The sequence below is a fragment of the Phascolarctos cinereus genome, unplaced genomic scaffold, assembly GCF_003287225.1.
Source record: "Phascolarctos cinereus isolate Bilbo 61053 unplaced genomic scaffold, phaCin_HiC Scaffold_1;HRSCAF=81, whole genome shotgun sequence".
In the NCBI taxonomy this organism is placed as follows: domain Eukaryota; kingdom Metazoa; phylum Chordata; class Mammalia; order Diprotodontia; family Phascolarctidae; genus Phascolarctos; species Phascolarctos cinereus.
Window position 1 is genome coordinate 140,655,642 of NW_027555514.1, and position 23,507 is coordinate 140,679,148.

Below are 23,507 nucleotides of genomic sequence, written 5' to 3' on the forward strand. Positions count from 1 at the left end.
AAGGTAAAAGGCCATATTTATTGTATTTCTTCTGATGCAGTGGGAGCTGTGAGTAGAGAAGGGCTGGTCTGAGTCACTTCTGCCCCCTTCACCTACCCCACCCCCTTCCGCCAGATCTCCAGCCCTGAGGCTCAGAATTGTGGCAGCCTGCCCAACCTGCTTGTGCAGCCTGGGGTTCAGGTGGAGCAGCAGCCTCAGGCCATAGCCCTTGCCACTAGCTAGTGTTTCTTGAGCTTCTGTTTCACCTGAGCAGCTTTTTGCAGTCAGGTTCTTTTTTTTGTTTGCTCATTCTTCCAGCCTATTTCTTAATTTTGGAGTTTATGTTAGTGTTGGGCTCTGCTCATTTCTGGAGAAGAGGGGCAGATGTCTGGCTTGAGCTCCTGTCCTTTTATGTTCTCCTGATGCTGTCACAATCCAGTCTGGGGACTTGCGAGTTTTCAGTGCTCCCAAAGTGGTGTGTTCAGGAAAGTCTGTCCACGGCTCTCCTGGTCTGGGCTCTGCAGGTTCTTGACCCAAGTTTGAGTCTGTTGGCTTGTGTGTGGTTGGGTTTCAGTAGACTCTTGCTGAAATCAGTGACTGTTGGCCCTCTGGGAGATTGTGCAGATTTAGAGTGACGGAACTGCTGGCTCCCCTTTAGTCTGGGACATCCTCCCCTGGTTATTCCACTGCATTCTTTTATGCTGGACTAAAGGCTAGAACTGCATAGTAGCTCTGCTCCTGGGCTCAGTCACATAGCTAAGTTTCTGGTGCTTGTTCCTGCTCAGTACTCAGCTAGGTTCTGTGCTCCCTTGAACTGTTCCTTTCTACCCTGGATCTGGGACCCACAACTGGGTAATAGGCAACAGAGCTTCAAGATGGCATCTGTTCCTGCTTCTAGCACCCTGAGATCTTTCTGCCCCAGGGCTTCCTTCCCAGGGACTCCCTTTTCTCTACTCTGCACTGTTGGCCAGACCCCACCCATGTGTCTGTGACTTTTCTTGACTTTCTCCCATCAGACATTAGTCTGACCATTTTCTATGTTGCTGTAGAGGACATGTGCTGGGTAAACTAGGCAAAAATATTTTCTTTCACTCCATCATCTTGACTCCACTCTGGGGCTGCTATTTCAGTATTTGTGTATTTCTTATCCATCTAACATGTATAAAACTATGCTGCTATTTTTTTAAAAAAAATTAGGGTCCTATTTTTTTTTTAATGTAACACTGACAAAGTTTTTGAGCATCATGCCCTTAATCCCATCCCTCCGTAGGCTCTCTGGTTCTTATTGCACAACTTTTCATAGTGGAGTGCTTTTGGAGAACGCATTTGTTCATTATAGCAGAACTGCCTATATGTCCTTTTCCCGCAAAATATTATAATATTCTTGGGAGCTAGGCCCATGTCTTCTACTTATGTTACAAAAGAATGAAAATACTGTGCATTGGACATAGAAGAAAATTATACATGTTCTCTCTAGAGAGAGAAATATTGGTGGGGGTGGGGAGACAGAGTGAAAGATCATTCTGTATCTTTAAAAGTGTCCCTGTCCCGAGGTAAACCTCTTCACCCTCAAGGAAGCTTTTCATCAGAGAGAGTGGAGGGTGAGGGGAAAGATGTCCATTTGAGGTAAGTCTTCATTCAATGAGAAGGCCATCTCTACCCACATCTCACCCTTTTATACTTTCTCACTGATGCAACCCAGTCACCAGAGCATGGGTTTCAATGCATTCCCAGCGCTACTGAGTAAAAAGGAAGTTGCATGTTTTCACATTCAGAAAGGTACTCACACAAAATCCCCAAATTCCACGGGGCTGGGATGAGGAAGGGCAGGAAACTGTGAATAAGTATATGCACACATACATACACTTACCTTTAAGTGACGCAAAGTACACATTCACATCAATTCTATGGAATTCTTTTACAATCTGAAAAGAAAAGGGAACTTTTAATGTTGATGTAAATTCATACATGAGTCTTATGGGGGTGAATTAATATAGCCACATTTCTATACCATCTGATCATTAAAATATTACCCAGCTCCAAAAGGTTCCTCAAATAAACAGAATTTTGAATTGGCACAAACCTATGAAGGAGAGCTGGTGTACTGAATGACTGGCAGGATGCGAAAAGATCTTGGCAGGCTAGAAAACTGGGCAGAATTCAATAAGATAAAATGTAATGGAGACAAATGCAATATCTTACACTTAAGTTCAAGAAATAAGCTTCACAAATACGAGATAGGTGAGTCATGGTCACACATCAGTTCCTCTGAAAAAGGATCTAGGAATATTAGTGGACTTAAAGCTCAGTACAAGTCAACAATGTGTTACAGCAATTAAAAAAATAACAACGGCTTGTATTCCACTTCTTGGAATAGGGAGGCGATATTCCTTCTGTACTTCATCCTGTGCAGGTGACATCCTGAGTATTATGGTCAGTCCTGAGCAACCCATTTTAGAATGGACATTAATAAGGGCAACCAGGATGCAAAAGGCTTCAGATTCAGGGGCAGCTAGGGGGTGCAGTGGATAGAGTTCCAGCCTTGGAGTCAGGAAGACCTGAGTTCAAATGTGGCCTCAGACACTTGGCACTTACTAGCTGTGTGACCCTGGGCAAGTCACTTAACCCCACTGCCTAGTCAAAAAGCTTAAAAAATAAAAAACGCAGAAGGCTTCAGATTCATGTCATATGAAAATTGTTGAAGGAACTGGGCATGTTTAACCTTGAGAAAAGGTTTATGTTGGACCTAAGTATTTAAGCATTCCAAGAGGTAGAGGTGAAGAAGTAGAATCCAGGAATATGGGAGAGCCTTAGCAAAGGAACACAGGCAGGGGCAGGTAGCTTAAATACCTAAGTATTTAAAAAAACATCATCCGGAAGAGGCTTTATTAGACTGAAACTATTCTCATCTCTACCTCCTGATTTCCTTGGCTTTCAAGTCTGGCTAAAGTTCCAGTTTTTCCAAGAAGCCTTTCCCAGTCCTCAATATTAGTCCCCCCACCACCACCAATTTATCGTTTATGTGACTTTTGTGTACATAGTTGTTTGCATGTTGCCTCCTCCATTAGACTCTGAGCTCCTTGAGAGCAAGGATTGTTTTTTGCCTTTCTTTGTATACCCAGCATTTGGCACACAGTAGACATTTAATAAATGTTAGCTGATTGACTGGATCCAGCAGGCAGAACTAAGAGTGATGGGTGGAAGTAATCAGGAGTCAAATTTAGGCTTGATTAAGTGAAAAACTTCCTAACAGAACTATCCCTCAGGAGGCAGTAAAGGTCTTGTTGGGTATGTTCTTTCATTAGGTATATGGGAGGTATGGATTGGATTAGATGGCCCCGAAAGTCCATTCCAGCTGTGAAATTTGGTGATTCCAATAAGTTTGTAGATGAAAGAAATTTATACAGACAATAGGACTTTAAGTGAATAGATTGTGCCAGACCTATTGGAATGAGTACTGTACTGAGAGGGGGGTTGATTGTTTTTATCTGACTCACACTAATGGGAGAAGAGATGATCAGCTCACAGTTGTATTTGAGTGAGTGTTTCTGTTGCCATATGCAGATGTATGTGTGTATAAACTTCATTTTTTCAGAGACATTTATCTATAATATTTTATAATAATGAGGGTATGTACTAATACATACATTATAAGTAAGGGTGTGTTGGTAAATGTTTAATAAATAGCTCTCTGAAAACACTCATATATTGTTTAATCTACGTTATCAAATTTTCTCCATTAAAATTTTCTTAATTTTGGACCATTAGCAAAATAATTATTCAAGCCCACGTTTGTGGCAGTTGCCAATTCCCAAGGTGTCAGTGCTGTCCCTAAAATTGTAATAATTGGCTCTTCCAAGCAGGTATGAGATGTCTCCAACAAAACTCTGATTATAAATAAATAATGTCTATGAAAACCAAAAATTCACTTTTTTCACTCCCTTTCATTTGGAAGGGCAACTAACAGTAAGGCTGTGTGTGTGTGTGTGTGTGTGTGTGTGTGTGTGTGTTTTAAATAGAATAAAAGCCAAAACCTCCCTTCAGTTGCCTCATGGTTAATATGTAGACATATATTGAGAAAAAAAATCTATTTAAGTATAAAATGTTTTCTTTTCTTCTCAATTTCATAAAGTCTCCCCTCTCTTCAATCCATCTTCCACACAGCTGCTAAAATAATTTTCTTAAAGCAAAGACCTGACCTTGTCATTCTCCCATTCAAGAAGTTTCTGTGGCTCCTTATTGCTTCTAAGATAAACTACAAACTCCTCAGCATAGCATTTCAGACCCTTCATAGTGAGGTTTCATACCTTTCCAGATATTTCTCATTACTTCTCTTCACACACCCTATATTTCTAGTCAAATTGGCTTGCTTGCTCTTTTGTCTTCTGTCTCTGTTCCTTTTTTTTTTTTTGAGGCAATCAGGGTTAAGTGACTTGCCCAGGGTCACACAGCAAGTAAGTGTCTGAGGTCATGTTTTACTCAGGTCCTCCTGACTCCAGGGCAGGCCATGCCACCTAGCTGCCCCTGCCTGTGTTCTTTTGCAATGGCTCTCCCTCATTCCTGGAATCCACTTCTTTTTCACCTCTACCCCTTAGAATCCCTGGCTTCCCATCAAGACTCAGATTCTACTTCTTATAGGAAGACTTCCCTGATTCTCCTGGTTGCTCTTCCTGTCCCTTACTAAATTATCTTGTTTTTACTTATCTGTGATATTCCCCAAGTAGAATGTAAAGTCCTTACAGGCAGGGACTATTGAATTCTAGCTGAACTAGAGCTTACCTCATACTAATATTTGTGTCACCATAGGCTGATTGCCTGAGCTTTGACCCAAGTTATCTGTCCACCTGGATTTTGGACCTTTTGCCCATCATAAAATCTGATGCTCATGTATCTCTTAATCTGTGGCTTGCCTACCTGGATTTCTGATCTCTTGTCTATTCCTGACCTTTGATAATTAATTGCATACTCTTCAACTCCTTCCTTGACTTTCTGGATTCCTGATTTATTACTTGTTCTGATATCTAACTGTTCTGATAACTGCTTGTTTTTCATTACTATCTGGCCCTCTAAATCCTAGCACCTGACGACCTTCACCCTGCCAGTCTCCATATAAAAAGTAGGCCCATTGGCAACAAAAGCTTTGTCTCACAGAATTTTAGAGCTTGAAAGGCTGTCCGAGACCATCTAGTCCTTGTAAAGGGTCATTTTACAAATGAGGGGGGTAAGACAGAGAGGTCAAGTGATTTGCCCATGGTCACTCAGCTGAGCAGGTTGCAGGGCTGGGATATGAACCCAGGTTTTCAGATTCCAAGGGCAGGGTTTTTTGTACTCTATCACAGATCCCTAAACTCCATATCCTACGCACAGAAAATAAATAGAATAGTAACCATCTTTGGGCTAACCCCACCCCATTCTATTTTCCCAGAGCTCAGTACAATTAGAGACATTAATGAATTAGCTGGAAACTGTCTGCAAGCCAGTAGTTAGGATTTTTTGTACAAAAGTAAAAGAAAACTATACCATTCGTAGTGATCTCACTGCAACAATATCCAAGAATGATACTGCTCCAAAATCGAGAATCAGGCTGTGAATTGGAACTTTGGGAACGTTCACTTTGACAGGAAGCTCTGAATTCCAATCTACTCGGATCTCTATTTCCTTAGTTGGGATATCCAGGTCTTCAGGATCTTCATCAGGCTCAAAACCCTGATTAGTAGCACAGACGTCACCGACGATGCCATTCTAAACCAGTAAGACAATTCCAAGAACGTTACGTGTGAAATTGGGAATCTCTTTCCAAAGTTTGCTTCAAATAAATTTAAGATAATAGTAATAACACTTTAAGCAAAAGCAAAATACTTTACATATATTATCTGATTTGACACACAAGTACCATTTGCCAGGCAAGTCAAACCACTGTCTTGGCCTCAATCACTACTTTCCTACAAGAACCCGGCAGAGACAGCTTAAGACCCTGAACTGAAGCCTTGGTAATAGCAGTGCCTCCAGACCATGGGTCCCTCCTTCCAGCCTGGGCACCACAGCCATCATTGAGGGTAGGGAGCTGACCTTCCTTGCCACCAGCACTACTGACTGTGGATGGTAGTACCCCCCTGGACCCTCAGTCCCACTTTTAGCCCAGCCATCATCTTGGGAAGCAACCCCTGTGGTAGGTTCTGGAGCCCAGCCTCCTCAACAGCCACTGAAAATCCAGAAAAGAAAATTCTCACCACCAAAGTCTTTGGCACTGTTGAATGGTTCTATGTCAGAAATGGATTTGATTTTATCAGTAGAAATGACATTTTTTTAAAAAAAAGATGCTTTACCAATCACTTTGCCCCTGGGCTCTAAGGACTATGTTACCTTTCCATTTGAGTGAAACCTTCTATGTGTTGTCTCCTTCATTGGAAAGTGAGCTTCTCATGAGCAGGGACTATCTTACTTTAATTTGTGCCCCCAGTGCTTTGCACATAGTAAATCCTTAATAAGTATTTGTTGGTCCATTCATTCATTTCTCCCATCTTACAAATGAGGAAACAGGCTACAACAGTAAATACCTTACCTGGTGTCACATAGTTAGTAAATTGCCAAAGGCAGCATTTGAACCTATGTCTTCCAGAGTCCAAGCCCATCCATCTATCTATTCTACCACTTTTCTTCTTTTATTCTATAAAGCTGAAACCCCAAAAGAGAGATGGCTGTTATGTGGATATATGGTATCATGGAAAGAACATTAGTTCAGGAGGCGAGAGACCTGGAACTTAAGCTCAATTCTGTCCCAACCAGCTGGATGACTTTGGGCAAGACTCAGGGCTTTCACTTTCTTCATTTTTAACATAAGTAGATTTGATGAGACTGTATCTAATGTCCTGTCTAGCTCTAAAATTCTATGATTCCAAGTAATACTCTCAATTTATTTCACTACATAGGCATATGTTTTTCCCTAGAAGAACATAGAAAATATAATAAAGTAAATTGAAAATAAAAAGTAGAAAAACACAGATAATAGAAGTAAAGGTCTCCTAAACCCAAACTCTGAGCCTTCTGCAGAAAGAAAAAATAAAGAGCAGTAGGGACAGACAGATTTAGAAGACCATGCGCTAGACTTTACCAACAGAGACATCATTGAGATAATCAGCATAGAAATGAATGATCACCGAAGTCTGTGGACATCTTAGAATCATGAACCAGTAGAGCAGGAAGGGACCTGAGATAATCCAGTCCAACCCCACAATTTTTTGAAGACAAGAAAACTGAGAATCAGAGAGAGAAAAATTCACTTGCCCAACATCACACAACCAGTTTGTAGCAGAGCCTGGTGTAAAGCCTTGGTCTCCTTATTTCAAAGCCTGTGCTGTAGCCATTGTTCCAGCTTATCCCGCATCATGAGTGATTTTCTAATGCAGAAGTGGATTTATTTTTCTATCTTTGTATGCCTTCCATTAACAATAAAGTTTAAAAAACGAGATACATACTCTTTGTGATGGAAGATTTTACTCTAAATTCCTATGGAAGTAATCTGTCTTCTTTCAGAACCTAAAAAGACTCAGCACAGATGTTCTATTTGTCCATATGACCTGATTGTAAGCATCTGGGTACCAAAATAGTTAGATGTCAATTTTAGGCATTCAACATACTTTCATAAAAGTGAAGAAAGAAGTGGGGAGAAGAAAGAAAAATGCATCTTCACCTTTGTTGCTCGTAACTGTCCCTTTTTAATGAGTTTCTGTATCTTCCTCAGTGCTTTGAGCCTCTTATTGTAAACTTGAACTGCATCAAACCCAACCTTTGAAAAGAAGTAAGTTACTTAAAACATGTGGATCATCATTTTTACAAATTCAATTCAACAAGCATTTATTAAACACCTATTGCATTCCAGGCTTGGCTCCTTTCAAGGAGATGCATTCTACTGGGATTGAAAATGCAACACATACACAGATAAGTAAATTAAAGATAGGAAAATAAATATAAAGTAACTGGAAGGCTCTAACAACTGGGGGAATCAGGAAAAGGTCTCTTCTAGAAGTTGGCACTTGTACTGAGCCATGAAGGAAGTTATGGGTTTCATGAGGTAGGGGTGAGAAAAGAGATCATTTCAGGGATGGGGTTGATGGAGAACAGGAGGGAAGAACAGCCTGTTCAAAGGTGCAGGGGTGGGAGATGGAATGTGTGTACAGTGAGTAATCCAGTTTGACTAGACCACCCATCTGAGGGGGAGTGATATGTATTCAGCCTGAAGAAATCAACTAGAAACAGATTATGAAGGGCTTTAAATGCCAAAAAGATGGGTTTGCATTTGTCCTAGAGATAATAAGGACTCACAGAAGGTTCATGAGGAAGGGAGTGACATGGTCAGATCTATTTTTTAAGAATATCAACTGTATGGGGGATAGACTGGGAGAAGATTAGTTGAAGGGAGGCCAATTAGGAGATTATTGCAATAGTCTAAGTGAGATATAATAAGGACCTGAACTAGAGTGGTCGTGGTATGTGTGGAGAGAAGGGAACGGATACAGGAAGACAGAGTTAGGAGCAACAAAACAACACCTGACCTCAGTTTTGTATGTGTTGAATTTGAAATTCTAGGGCATCCAGGTAAAGATATGAGTCTAGAGCTCAGACAAGGTGGGCTGAATATTTGGGAATCATTTGCACTGAGATTATAGTTGAACAAATTGTTGTATATTATTGTGATGGAATACTATTGTGCTATAAGAAATGACAGGATACTCTCAGAAAAACTTCAAAAGTCTTACATGAACGAATTCAAAGTGAAATGAACAGAACCGGGAGAACATTATATACAGTAACAGCAATATTGTATGATGATCTATTGTGAATAAATAACTTAGCTATTCTTAGCAGTACAATGATCTGAGACAATTCTGAAGGATTTATGATGAAAGGTGCTGTTCTTCTCCAGAGAAAGAACTGGTGGGGCCTGAATGTAGATCGAAAATACTTTTTTCTTTACTTTCTTTATTTTTATGGGGTTTTTGTCTGTGTTTTCTTTCACAGCATGACTTACATAGAAATGTGTTTTGCATGACTACCCATGTATAACCTATGTCAAATTGCTTTCCTTCTCAATAGGGGGGAGGGAGAGAGGGGAGAAGAGAATTTGGAACTCAAAATTTGAAAAAAAAATGTTAAAATTGTTTTTACACATAATTGAGGAAAAAATTGAATATTAAATTTAAAAAGAGATTATAGTTGAATTCATGGGAGCTTCTGAGATCAAAAGGAGAGATAGTTTTGAAGGAGTCAATAGTGATTAGAAAAAAGAGAAGATCTAGGATATAGCTGGGGGTGGTGGAAGAGTGATATGGATTATGATCCTAAAAAAGTCTGCAAAGGGATGTTTCAAAAGGTAAGAAAAGAACCCTAACAAAGCAGTGTCATGAAACCCAGAAAGGATCCAGAAGAAAAGAAGGCAAGTAGTCAACACTGTCATGCTATGGAGGTCAAGAATGATGAGGCCTGAAAAAAGGTCATTAGATTTAACAATAAGGAGACCATTGGGTGACCCTGAAGACAGCAGTTTTACAAAGAAGCAGGGATGGAAACCAGAATGCAAGAGGTTGAGGAGTAGGAAATGAGAAAGAAATGAAGAGTACTGATAGCTTTTTCTAAGAGTTTGGCTGAGAAAGAGAACAGAAAATTAGGATGATAGCTTGAGAGGATGGTAGAACCAAGTGAAGGTTTTTTTTTGTTTGTTTAAAGAATGGAAGAGATGTGGAAACATTTAAAGGAAGAAGGGAAAGAGCCAGGGGATAAGGAGAGGGTGAAGATTAAAGAGGGAGCATGTTCAAAGGGGCAAGATGTCTTATACTATTTAACTTTGAGATTATTTATATATAAATTTTCATTATCTGCATGTCTTACCTTCTCAATCAAATATTACTTGAAGATAGGGACTTTGTGTTGTTACATTTTTTAACCACCACTACAGTGTCATGCACAAAGTATACACTAAATGCATGTTTGATAAATGACTAGTCAAAGAAAATTAAATAAATTTCCAATGATGCACTACTTACTGTGGATTTGAGACATTTTTTAAAGCCATCGATGTTGCCATAAAAAATAGGACTATAAAAGCTAACAATCTTCACTCCTTCAGGTTCATCGACCTGCAGTTTGGAGAGGAAAGTATTTCTGCAATTAATTTCAAGCCTCATGCATTTAATTTTAAAAGCTGCAGGGACTTGGAAGAGCAATCCTTCACAAGTACTCCAGAGCTTGGCAACTAACTGTTTCATTTCTTTGTATTGGACATTTTCAATTTTGTATTTTGACAAAGATTTTAGTCTGCAATATAGCTAACTCTTGACTGTGTCAAAAATCTTTTTAAAACAATTATAACTAGCAATAAATTGAATGACTCCCATTGAGAGATGAAGAAATTAAATCCTAGTGACATTGTAGGAGTCTTACTTATCATGGGTCACAATACAACAATAATTGAAGAACCAAAAGCAATATTTCTAGAAACATAGAATCTCAGAGCTTAAAAAAGGACTTTAGAGTTCATCTAGTAGAAATCTTCTGATTTTATAGATCAGGAAACAGAATCATAAAACTGAAGAGCTAGAAGCAACCTTAGCAGTCATCGAATTGACCCCATAGCCAAAAGGAATCCCTACTATAATGAGCCAGATAGACAAGTGATCTTCTAGCTTCTACTTGAAGACCTCCAAAGCACAAGTAACTCACTGTATCTTGAGGCCATTCATTCTACTTTGGGCAGTTCTAGCTATGAAATTTTCCATAGTATCAAGACTAAACTGGCATCTTTACAACTTCTACCCATTGGCCATAGGGACCCAGGGAAGGTAAGTGGTTTAGTCAAGATCACTCAGCTAGTCAATAAATAGCAGAACTGGTACTAAAACATGGGGCTTCTAACTCCCACTTCAATTCTTTGCCTCATCAGACCATACAGCCTACAAATCATAGGGTCTCTCCAAATCAAAAGCAATCTGGATATCCCCTTTAAAAAATTCCTAAGAATGCTTGTTGGGAAGGGATAGGAATCAAAGTTATTCATCTGGTAGAAGTTACCTGAAGTTCATGCCTAGAGCTTTGGTGAAAAGAAGCAGCCTCTGAAAGTATTCATCCCACAAACCCAAACCTAGAAAAATGATGGAGAAGGTCAGACACAGGGACTTACATTCTTGTAATCCTTGGTGCTTTTGTAGAGGTCTGTGCCAGGGACATTTCCAAGGTCATTCCATGAGGGACTAAGGAAAAGGAAACTATGGTCAAGGTACTTTGGCATAGGCGAATTTTGGAACAAAACATCTAGTAGCCAACCCTTAAATACCAGGCACTAAAAAGCTGATTTTTTTTTTTGGTGTTATTTAAGATTCACACTTGGCTGCTGAAGGTTGAAGCTTTTCCTTAGCTCTTAGCTCTGAACCAGATATCTGGTGTGAAAGTATAAGTCAGAGGAGATCCAACATCTCACCTTTTTATGACTGAGAGAAAGAATGGATTCCATTTTGTTATGCTGTTGCGTATGCTTCAAGATCACCACTTAAAGTCAACCTCAGATGCCTTGTGGCAGTCAGCATGGAAGATGGGGGTTCTCAAAGCTTCTTCTATTAGAGAGCAAGCTCTGGCAAACCACAGGAAGGGAGGATCACAAATTTAGAGCTGAAAGTGCCCTTAGAGGTCATCCCGCCCAACCAGCTCACTTTACAGGAGAGGCGAGTGGCACCAAGGGAAGTGACTTCACAAACAATAAGTGTCTGAGAAGGGATTCAAAGCCACATCTTAGTGACTTTAGGTCTAAGGCCTCTGCACTACACCATGTGCTTCTTAGCTCCATTAAAACAGAAAGGTTTTGAGGATGGCAGTAGCAATGTATTGGGTCTGTCCTTTGAAGTCTAGCCTAATTAAGTCAGAAAACAGAAGGTTAGCCAACGGATGATTTTTTTTTTAACAGTGCAATATGACGACCCATTAATCATGGAGGGCCTATAATCTACGTTGGTGGCACAAGTACCCACAATGATAAAATCACAGACCTTTTAAAGTATGTTTGAATAAATTATATTAGCTTAACATTTAAGTAGCGCTTTAAGTCTTGCAAAGCACTTTATAATTATTATTTCATTTTATCCTCACAATATCGATGGGAGGTAGGAGCTATTATTATCCACATTTTACAGATAAGGAAACTAAGGCTTAGAGGTTAAATGACTTGTCCAGGGTCACAGAGACCAGATTTGAACTCAGGTTTTCCTGACTTTATCCACTGGGCCACCTATTTATCACTTAAAGGTTTGTGAAATGCTTTACATATGTTAACTCATTTGATTCTTAAAATAACCCTGAGTTAGTAGTATTATTATCTCCATTTTACAGATGAGAAAACTGAGGAAGAGAGAAACGTTAGAAAAGTGTCGATGGCAATGCTACCTATCTACAACATTCTTCCTGTCCCTTTGTGCAGACTACCTGGCCTTGACCTGCCTGGGTCACAAGCTGTACCACCTTAAGGGATCAGGTCCTGTAGCCTCTTCTCATCTTGTTCCTTCCTCTATAAAATGAGGGGCTAGAACTAGCTGGCTTCTAAGGTCTCTTCCAGAGCTAGATCTATGAGTCTTCTGCTTCTCCAAATACTTTCTTTCCTTCCAGACTCAGCTTAACTTTTCCACCTTCTCCCACTCACTCCAGGCTGATTGCTCCCTCCTGTGAACTCCCATGGTACTTTTTGCCCCTAAAATCTCCTTGCCACTTAGCACATGCTACCTTACATTGTTGTTTCTTTGTCTTTTTTTTTTTAAGATGTCTAGGGTAGTAGATTTAAAGCCAAAATGAAACTTACTGATCATTTAGTCCAAACCTTTCATTTTATTAGATGAGGAGCTTGAGCCCAGAAAGGTAAAGCCACTTTGCCAAAGTCACACAGAGTAGCAAATGACAAAGCCGGGATTTAAGCTTGACTCCTCTGATCTCTTTCCATTGCACTTTGCTGCTTGCTCTGACTTGAAATCCAGCATCTTTTTCATGTGACGTGGCTGCCTCCTCAAAGAGTCTATAAACTTTGTAAAGGCAGGGACCTTATCCTATTCCTCCTGCGGTCCCCCAAATGAAGACTATCAGAGCATAAAGCAGCCTGAAACGTTATGTAGTCCAACCTTTCTGTTTACTGAGAAAGAATCAGATAAAGAGAATTGCTGAAGGTCAGCTAATTAGTAAATGGCCTTGCCTCCTCAGTGCTCAACACCTTTCACTCGGTTTGTACTCAATAAAGATTTATTATTGTAAGTGATAATCATTGTGTCTGATCATTTCCTTGAGCTAAAAATAGTTGACTTTTTAATCATGTCCTTATTGAGTATCACGCCTATTTTTACTGAAATGAAGCCATTCCTTCAACTAATGTCCTCCCTCTCTCCCAAACTTCCTTGCATTTAACGATTTTGCACTTATTTATGTTTATCCTTTTTATATTTCCATTACATTTGCTGTATCCCCCATTAGAAGGTAAGCTTCCTGCAAATGGAGATTGTTTTATTCTTTGGACTTGTATCCTCAGGACCCAGCACAGTGCTTGGCACGTAGTTGGTTGGTTGCTTGCTTGCTTCCTTGAAGTAGGAGGCCTGGGAGGGCCACAAGCAGACTTCCAGGCCTTCTATTTCTTGTCTTTCTTTCTTTCTATCAACTGGACTATGGATGTTCTGGCCCTTTCACCATCAGATAAATTCCATGAGTTGTCATGTGTGACGAGAAGCAGACAGTAAATGCAATTCCCAAAGAAAGAGGATTCTGTTTTGGATTCTTTCAACAATGGACTCAGTGGATCAGCATTATAATTAGTGGAAATTAAATCCCAAGTCAAAGAAAGGTACTGCTCCTTGCTGGCTAAAAGCCCAGGTCCAGATCAGCAACGACCATGTACCATGAGTTTCCCTTTCAGCTCACTCTGTTCTGTACTAACAATCTCTTAGCTTGAAGCCCATGATGAAATTAAATTACCAAGAAAAAAAAAGGAAAAATCGAGGCAAATTATGGAGGCCCAGAATCCTAAAGCCAGATTCTTCCTAACTTGGTCCCTGAGATATCCCTCAACAGCAAATTAGATGATGCTCTTGGAGGCACACAAAGTCTTTGAGGTCCCTAAGCAACCATTTAGTGCACTACAGTAGTAAACATCCTGTGCTTAGAGGAGGCATTGGAGCACTAGGTAGAGGAAACACACCAGGCCTGCACAGATGGAAGAAATCCCACAGTAGGCTTGGCCACCAGGCTAAGGTGAGGAAGATCAAGAGAGGCAAGCATATGGGAGAGAATGAGGAGCCTGTTTTTATGGGAGAATTTGATGCAAGAAGAAGGCTCGTCTCCCCTTTAACCCCAGGAGAGCATACATTTAACAGTCTCTTGACACCAATGGAAAGAGATGAGCCCTAGGTCCTTTACAGATTTTATTTTCCATTACCCTTGCCTTCTGTGATTCTCTCTTCTGTTCTCTTCTAAGTATATACACTTACATAAACACACTGCTTGTACTGGCAGTGAATTAGTTGTAATAGATTTGGCAGAAATGAACAAATGATTTTTTTTGCCCTCTTTTAGCCTATGTCCTTCAAAATCCTGCTGCTCTCCATTGCATAGCTAGGAACATGCCAAAGAAGAGACCACAAACCACATCCCAACTCTTTTGCCACATTAGGGCACTGCAGACAGCACTTAACGAGAAGCAGTTTCTCTAGTACTTATCAAAACACCATAGGAATCATTTTAAGGTTCATAAAAAAACTTCTCTCTCGTGTTACTCACAACTGAAGTCTCAGGACCACAGTCAGTAATCCAAACAGAAGGCCAGCAAGCAATCCTAGGTCAAGACCCAGGATGATGGATGCTATGCATGTAAACACCCAGATGACCTAGGGGAGCACATGAAAGCAGAGATGTTATAACCCAGCCATTAAAGAGAAAATGAATCCAGGCTGGGGGAGAGAAAATAACGAGATCAATTCCAGAACAGCATGAACATTAAGGAGCAACTCCACCCTCGTGCATGCAGACAACCCCATTACTGCCAGTCTTGTCCTGGTTTTTCTCCCGCTTTTAAATTATTTGTATGAAATGGGAAGTAGCCCTTCAAAGGAAGCATTCCCAATCATTGTTTGAATTACAACATAACTTAAAAGGATTCAGCTTTTAAAATCGTTCTCATAGTAACTGAGGTCATTTTGGAGTTGTGATCAGGATGCCTTTTTGACCTCCTGGTGTCAGATTTATGGCTGTTTAGGGCTCAGAGTTTCTGAGTCTTATACAAAGCTCCCAATGGAAATAGATTTTCCCCAGGAGCTCAATTTAATATGTGTACCGGGAACGTCACAAAAGTACAGCATGCATGAGACATTTCACTGCTTTTGGTTTAGCCTTATTATTTTTGACTTGAGTACTGGGCTTTCCAGGTAGCTGGTACAACTTAGTATGGAGGGGATACTCATACCCAGGACTAGTTTCAAAGGAAATGGGCAACCTGGACTTACAGCATCGATCTTATTCTGTCTCCACAGACGAGGAACATCACACACTTGCATAAACATTCCTTTCAGGTTGGCAATGACAACTGCAGCCAAGACAGACTGCCAGGAGAGACAGGGAAAGCCATGTTATTCACTGAAATGATGATTTTTAAATCTCTTGCTATTTCTTCCTTGTTGCAGACCAGTGCCAGGAAAATTGTGCCAGAAAGCAGAGTCATACCTTTTGCAAGGGTTCTAGCAGCTTCCCCAAAGCCACAATTGCAATCAATACAATCAGGGCTGAGATAATGCCAGCAACCTGAAAAAGAGTGTTCACATAAATATCTGTGGTTTGCTTTTTCTGCTTGGTTTCCAAGCTCACCATAGACAACAGCCTTGGGAGATGCCTTCTGGGCATCGTTCTAGACAAGGAAGCTATTTTATAAGCACTGAATGACAATAATGCTTTTCTCCTCTTTACCTTTCACTCCCCACATACCAATGCTATTAGAGGGAATGATTATTGTTGCTATTATGCACAAAACACAGAGGGAGGAAAGAAATAAGGACGTCACTTGGGCAGAGAAGCTACAGTAACTGTAGAAACTGAGAAATATTGAGGTCAAGTCAGATTTCATATTGAGAGAAGGGATAGTTTTCTTAGACATCCTACAGGATTCTGCAATAATCTCTAATCCAGAACTTCAAGGTACTTTCTCCAAATTCCTAAGTGGACAAAAGATTATTGTAATGTCAGAAGTGCTTCACACCAGATTCATCTATTCATTGCAGTTTTTTGTCTTTATCTCCCTGGAGCCTAGCACAGAGCCTTGGACAATATAGGCACTTAGTAAATACTGGATGAAGTGAACTGAAAATCAAAGATAATAAAAGCAATAATAACAATACTTGGAGACCCAGAGTGGCACAATGGGCCAGTCTTGGAACAAGAAAGACCTAGGTTCAAGTCCTCAAGTAACGTGATAACAGTAGAAAGAGCACTGATTTTGGAGTTAGAGGACTCGGATTCAAATCTCAGTTACTACCTGTGTGACTTTGGACAAGTCACTTATCTTCCTTAGGCTTCAGGCTCCTCAACTATGACATGAAGGGAAGGTCTTTTCCGGGTGTACGTAGGTGATTCTAGAACTAGTTAAACTATTGGCTAAATGAGCAAGTCACTTTACAACTCTAAGACCCACAAATTGTCAATCTTCATCACTGAAGGGAGAATTGATTACAGGATTATAGATTTAGAGCTGCAGGTGACCTCAGGGGTTCACTAGTCTGGCATCCTCATTTTACAGATAGAAAATTGAGGCACCAAGAGGTGAAGCAACTTGCCCAGGACCACATGGTGTTAGAAATGAGATTTGAATCCTAGCTCTTTTACACCAAATCCCATACTCCTTTGACCAAACCGTGCCTACACATTAAGAGTTCTTTCATACTGATGAAATCATTAATTTGGACATCATCACCATCACCATCATCTTCATCACAACAATAGTAAAACTTTACACTTTATGGAACAATTTTTTCTTTCTAATCTACTCAAGCTAATAAAAAATGTTTATTTACGAACCATATTATGGATACAAAGAGTCCTGCATCTTTTGTTTGTAACCTTGAGGAGGACACATGTCTCCTGCTTCTTCTGGGACATCCCATGGTGGCTCTTATAACACATAGTAATCATGCTATGGACTCATGAACTTCACCAGGGTTCTTACAATATACACTTCAAAAGCTTTACCTTTTCTGTCATGAAAAGCTCTCTTAAGGTCAAAAAAGAGTTGGAAGAGAAGCTGAGAATGTAGGAGTAGGTGGAAGCCACCAGTTTAGACAGCCGGGCCTAAACAGAGGTGAGCAATAGAAAGTCTGAAAGAAAAGGAGACAGGAAAACTAGACACTGAAGCAATCAAGAGGGAAGAAGAAGACAGGTTCATCTACTTCTGGGCTTTCACGTTAAAAGAGTTAGAAAAGCAATAAACCTGAGGAGGCTTCACTCAGATATTCTTCTGGCACAATTTGTGCTAGAGTCAAACTCAGGGCCCTTTCAATACACTATTATACATATTATGAAACAGGCAAAGTCTGTCTTCAGTACCACCACCAGTTTTGTGTCCTTTTATTCCCTCTGTAGAATCCCACCCCCACTCCCTAGGGCTTCATGCTTTTTCATTTAGTCTCCCCTTCCTCCTCCTCCCTCCTCTTTTTCAGGAAAGGATATATCAGTCATTTGTATCTTAGAATGAATTTGAACTAATGAGATACTTTCCCCAGGTATATGGGGATTTCAGCCTTCTCTCTAGTTAGAGGGAGCTAGATGAGACACAGTGAATAGGATGCTGGGCCTGGAGTCAGGAAACCCTCAATTCAAATGTGGCCTCAGAAACTTACTAGCTGTGTGTCCCTAGACAACTTATTTAACCTCTGTCTGCCTCAATTTCCTCAATTGTAAGATAAAGATAATAATAGCCCCTACTTCTCAGGGTTGTTATGAGTATTTATAAAGTATTCAGCAAAGTACCTGGCACATAAAAGGCACTTAATAAATGTTTGTTTCCTTCCTAATTATTTTAAGGTTTTTGTCTCTTGCTAAATGAATTGCAAATAAGAGAAGTGGGTTTTGGAGGGGGGAAAGGTGTGAAGGAAGGAACCTCTCAAATGTCCCCAAAATCATACTGTGTAGGAAGCTTCCTATACATAAGGGCAATTTTTCTTGTAAGAAAGGTGCATTTATTGATTCTATTATCTATATACTTTCTGATAGGAAGGTAGGGTAGTAAAAATGTGCGATGGTTGGTAAATTAACTATACTTAGCAGAGTTTGAAAGAATTGAGATCTATCTAGAAACCAAGTTAATTGATAAGAAATTAGACCAATATTTACTTAAGTTAAATGAGATAACATATATGAAGGACTTTAAAAACTTTAAAGCACTATAGAAATGCTAGATATTATTATTATTATTATTATTATTATCATAGCACTCATAGCTAGGAAGAACTATATGAATACAAAAGTTTTTTGTCCTAAGTCATTTGGGAAGGTAAAATCAGAGATAACAGAATACAAGTGGGAGAGAAAAAAATGAATTTTGAATGCTCAACTATATTATATAATATATTAATGCCCCACAATGGTTAAAATCCATCAACAATGGAGAACATACATAGCTTAGTGGATAAAGCCCTGGACATGGAGTCAGAAGACCTGGGATGAATTCTATATCAAATACTTACTAACCACGTGATCATGGGAAAGGCATTTAATCTCTAGAGCATCAGTGTCTTCATGTGAAAAAATAGGGATAATAATATTTGGACTATCTACCTCTCAGTGGTTCTTATGAGGAAAGAGCTTAGCAAACCTTAAAAGTGCTATGTAAATGTGAATTATTATTAACAATTAATAAATTAGACTGGATATATGTGTATATGTCTGTTCTCTACCTTACATTTTGGTCTTTTGTTTTGTTTTTAACTGCTGGCTGCGGTCCTCATTAGTCAAACAAATGTTGTTTTTGGGTTTTATTTGTTTGTTTAGTGAGGCAATCGGTTAAGTGACTTGCCCAAGGTCACACAGCTAGTACATGTCAAGTGTTTGGTCTGAGGCCGGATTTGAACTCAGGTCCTCCTGACTTCAGGGCCGGTTCTCTAACCACTGCGCCACCTACCTGCCCCTTAGTCAAACAACTGTTAAGCAGTACCCAAAAACTTGGTAAAAGTGATAACTATGCTCTTGTTAACTCTTGTTCCAAAAGGCAGTTGGGTATTTCACTAAATTATCTTTTGACATTCTAAAAACACTCAATGAGACAGCAGTTAGATAACCTAACCATTAGATTTGATAATAGAAATGTAAACACAGGCACACTCACGAGATAAGCAGATTGCTGACAGATGTTGGTTCTTTAGACAAACCTAAGCCAAGCTAGGACATGATCTATATAAAAAATTAGCTGTTGAGTAGCTCAGGCCTAACAAAGAAAGGCCCAGTTTTGAGGAGTGCTGTTACAGGAGATAAAAAGTCACACAACCGTGGAGAGAACTGCTAGTTCCTTTGGGTCATGGTCTGCTGGGTTCCAGTCCATGCATTCAGCCTTTAAACCTCAGAACTTAGTATATATTTCAGTAATTAAATCTTGAACAATATCTCAGCTTGTTTCATTCCTCATTCCTAGACTCTTGGCCTTTTCCATTGCTAAATATAATACATGCCTGTGTGTGGAAGGGCATATCAGCTTACAAGAACACTATTATCTCACAGGACTCTTGCCAAGGGAGGGTAGTTTACCCAAGACGTTATTATTGGAGACAGCTACCCCAAGTCTCATTTGAGCCTAGAAGTAACAGCCAGTAAGTAAAAGTCAGCAATTTTGGCTTCACCATCAGTTAACTATATAGTCCAGAGAACCTGTTTTAGTTCCTCTGAAACATGATTCCCTGGAGTTGTATGTAATAAAAGACCTGGTTGTGTAGCACAAGCCACAGAAAAATACCGTAGGAACATAGGAACATAGAACCATAGATTTAAAGCTAGAAAGGACCTCAGAGGCTATATAACTCCCTTATTTTAAAGAAGAGGAAACTGAGATACAAGGAAGTTAAGTAAGTGACTTGCCCAAGGTCATACAAGTGCAAGACTATGTCACTGTAAAATTAGGGCAATTTTAATCCATTAAAGTCAAGGTTGGATTTGAACCCAGGACCTCTGTTCAGAAGTAGTATAAATTAGTATATGGTTCAAAGTAGTCAAAGAAGGCTTTATAGAAGAGGTGAGACAGGAAAGGGAGGGTTTGATTTCAATAGAAACAGAGAAAGGTATTTTGGGGTCAGAGTACCAAAGGATTTAGAGCCTGAAGGAGTCTTAGAGATAACCTATTCCAACACCTTCATTTTACCGAGGGAGTTACAGAAACCCTGAAAAGGGAAATGACTTGGTCCAGGTCATAGAGCTAGTAAATAGCAGAGGCAGGACACCATCTTTTTAGACTGATTTCATTGTTCCCTCTCACTCCTCTGTAGTCCAAAAGAAGGGGAGGGACTGCAGTTCCCTGTACCCAGCATGCCTTCTGTTGCCTCTATGCCCTTGCTCCACCTGTGTTTTCCCTCTTCACTTCCACTTCTTGGAATCCCTAACTTTCCTGAAGACTCAGCCTAAGGAGTGCTCGCTTCGGCAGCACATATACTAAAATTGGAACGATACAGAGAGGATTAGCACGGCCCCTGCGCAAGGATGACACGCAAATTCGTGAAGCATTCCATATTTTTTATTCAGAATGCATGCCATCTTGGGGTGGGAGGAGGGGTGAGATGGGGTGAAAATTTGGAACTCAAAAACTTGTGGAAGTGAATGTTGAAAACTAAAAATAAATAAATTTATATTAAAAAAAATAAAAAATAAATGAAAACACAATGTAAATGCTAAAAAAAAAAAGACTCAGCCTAAGGAGCCACGTCCTACAAAAGGCCATTTCTGATTCCCTCAGCTGTTAGGGCTCTTCCCCAACCCAGAGACTACTTAATATCACTTTATATATATTTTGCTTTTGCATATCTGTGGATATGTTGTTTTCCCCAGTAGAATGGAAGCTTGTTGAGGACAGGAATTTATTAAATTTTTGTTTTTGTTGCCATACGGAGACATGTATCCTACTTAGTAATGCCTAGCATTACTAATCCCAGTTTTTGGGAGAAGCTCTTCCCAGTCAGTGCCTTCCCTCTGAGATCATCCCCACTTTATTCTGTGTATGTCTTGTTTGTACGTAGCTGTTTGCATGTTGTCTTCCCTATTAGACTGTGAGTTCCATGAGGGCAGAGACTGTTTTTGCCATTGTTGTATCCCTAATGCTTAGCATAGCACCTGGCACTAGTAGGTGCTTAAGAAATTATTGCCGACTTGCCCTTTGTGTGACCTTTGGGCAGTTCACTTCGCCCCTCCAAGACTCAATTTTCTCAGCTGTAAAATGAGAGGGCCTCTAGTTTTACAGAACAAATTCTTTTATTAAGGGGATTTGTTCTGTGAAGTTTGGATTCAGTCAAAGGGCCACACTTGAGGACCTAGAGAGCCACATGTAGCCTCTAGGGCTCTGGTCCCCTCCCCCCCATTAGACCATGAAATATTTCTACCAACCCTCCCTCCCACAAATAGTTGTTATTATTCAGTCAGTTTTTTAGTTGTATCCAACTCTTCCTTACCCTTTTGGGGTATTCTTGGCAAAAATACTGGAATGGTTTGCCATTTCCTTCTCTAGCTTATTTTACAGATGAGGAGACTGAGGCCAACAGAGTTAAGTGACTTGCCCAGGGTTGCACAGTGCATATCTGAGGCAGGATTTGAACTCAGGTCTTCCTGACTCCTAGTCAGGAGTTCTATCCACTGCACCACCTAGCTGCTCCAGCCATAGATAGTACAGAAGTAAATAAGAAATAACGTCTTTCCTAATTGGCATAGTATCAATAATTATTGGCCCAGCACAATCAGGCATGTGGCTATATCAGCAAGGTAATCCTTAAAGCAGAAGACCCCAAAACAACTGCATTATTAAACCATAAATTCTTCATCAGTTCTAAGTGTTGGGGCAAAGAAGGTGGACAGACAACTTTAACAGAGGTCGGTGCTTGGCTTGAATTTGCTCTTCATGATGATAAATGGAAACTCTTGCATTTCCCAGGCTGAGCTCTCATTACCTGTGTTTTTCCCCCGGTGCTCTCTTGAACAGCAGTGCGTGACAGAGCAGTGGTAGCCACAAAACAGGAGAAGAATCCAGAAAAGATATTGCTGATCCCAAAGGCAATAAACTCCTAGGAAAAAAACTGGTAAGAAGAAGCCAAATGCCTCACCCCTTTCTTACTCCTCTAGTCTCCCAAATCTACTTTGAAAAATCTCTAGCTTTAAAAAAAACAAAAAACAAAAAAAGATAGAGTCCATTTGAACACAGCAGTTACTTCTTAAGGTACTACCTCCCCCACCTCCATAGGACCTTTCCACAAAAAACACTTTTGCAACCAATAGTACATGCCATTTTCCATTGAAGTCATTTTTAATGATAGCTGCCATAGGTGGAAGTATCTGGGAAGCCGCAAGATGCCTGGAGTTTGGACTGAATTAGTACCTGAGAAAAGCCTCCCTACTTTCAATTATTTTTAAGGTTAGGAACCTGAAATGATGGGCAGTTACTGACCCTGTGCTGACATAGCTCTTTCATTGCCCTGGTTTTAGGCTATTACAAGTCACTCATCTCATTTTCAGTAAGCTATTAGCATACCTGCAGCTTTCATTTCTGGAGTTATCTGTTGCTGAAGACTTGCCACGGACTGTATTATGACAGAAAGGTCTAGAATTCTGGGTGATCACCCATCATTCAACTGTTCTCATTGCTTTGCTGTCTTTTCAGAACCATGCACTACTTGTAGACAGTTTTGTAGTTTTTAAAAAAGGAGCTTTCAGCCCTAGGACTAGTAACTGCCCTGTTCCATCCAAATGAAGTGCATGTTTAGAGACTTTCATTTTAAATCCTATCTGATATTACCAGAAATGGCCACATTAGAAATATTGCTTATTAAAAAACACACTTTGAGAAGATTTCTGAGTTATATGTAAAGCATTCACAGTTCTTTGCCAAAGAAATGTTAAATGTGTATATTATTCATGATCTGACTGCATAAATGCTTTTTAAAAAATTAGGTTTGCCTCAAAGAGAGGCAATGTGGATTTAGTGAATTGAGAGGTAGTCTTGGAGTACGGAAGATATAGGTTCAAGTCCCACCTTCCACACATGCTGGTTGTATAACCCTGGATGCTTTGCCTAATTTCCCTATGTTCCAGCCAACTCTCTAAGACTGTAAGTTTCAGAACAGGTACTGGTCTGAACTAGTAATTAGACTTTCCTCGTGAGAAATTCCCTGCACCGGTGAAATCACAGGCCCAGTTCACTTCACCTCAAAAAAAAAAAGAAAAATCTTAAAAAGTGTGAAGTGATATAATAATATCCACATTACCCCTCAAAATTATCTCAAACTGATAAGTAT

General features: G+C 39.9%; 1 protein-coding gene and 1 non-coding gene across 2 annotated transcripts in view; one reads left to right on the forward strand and one right to left on the reverse strand.

Annotated features, from left to right (window-relative positions):
* The window catches only part of SLC26A4 (solute carrier family 26 member 4), a 61,152-nt gene that overhangs the window by 6,020 nt on the left and 31,625 nt on the right, over nucleotides 1-23,507 (reverse strand). The window contains exons 10-18 of the mRNA XM_020984589.2: nucleotides 22,167-22,280; nucleotides 15,709-15,786; nucleotides 15,492-15,587; nucleotides 14,770-14,876; nucleotides 11,153-11,222; nucleotides 10,020-10,112; nucleotides 7,670-7,765; nucleotides 5,500-5,721; nucleotides 1,850-1,904 (exon numbers count right to left, since the gene is read on the reverse strand). Of these exons, the coding sequence (XP_020840248.1) occupies nucleotides 1,850-1,904; nucleotides 5,500-5,721; nucleotides 7,670-7,765; nucleotides 10,020-10,112; nucleotides 11,153-11,222; nucleotides 14,770-14,876; nucleotides 15,492-15,587; nucleotides 15,709-15,786; nucleotides 22,167-22,280 (931 nt within the window). The remainder of the gene's footprint in view (nucleotides 1-1,849; nucleotides 1,905-5,499; nucleotides 5,722-7,669; nucleotides 7,766-10,019; nucleotides 10,113-11,152; nucleotides 11,223-14,769; nucleotides 14,877-15,491; nucleotides 15,588-15,708; nucleotides 15,787-22,166; nucleotides 22,281-23,507) is intronic.
* LOC144455233 (U6 spliceosomal RNA) lies at nucleotides 20,641-20,747 on the forward strand. The gene has a single exon (XR_013483948.1). It is a non-coding gene; the product is annotated as a U6 spliceosomal RNA (small nuclear RNA).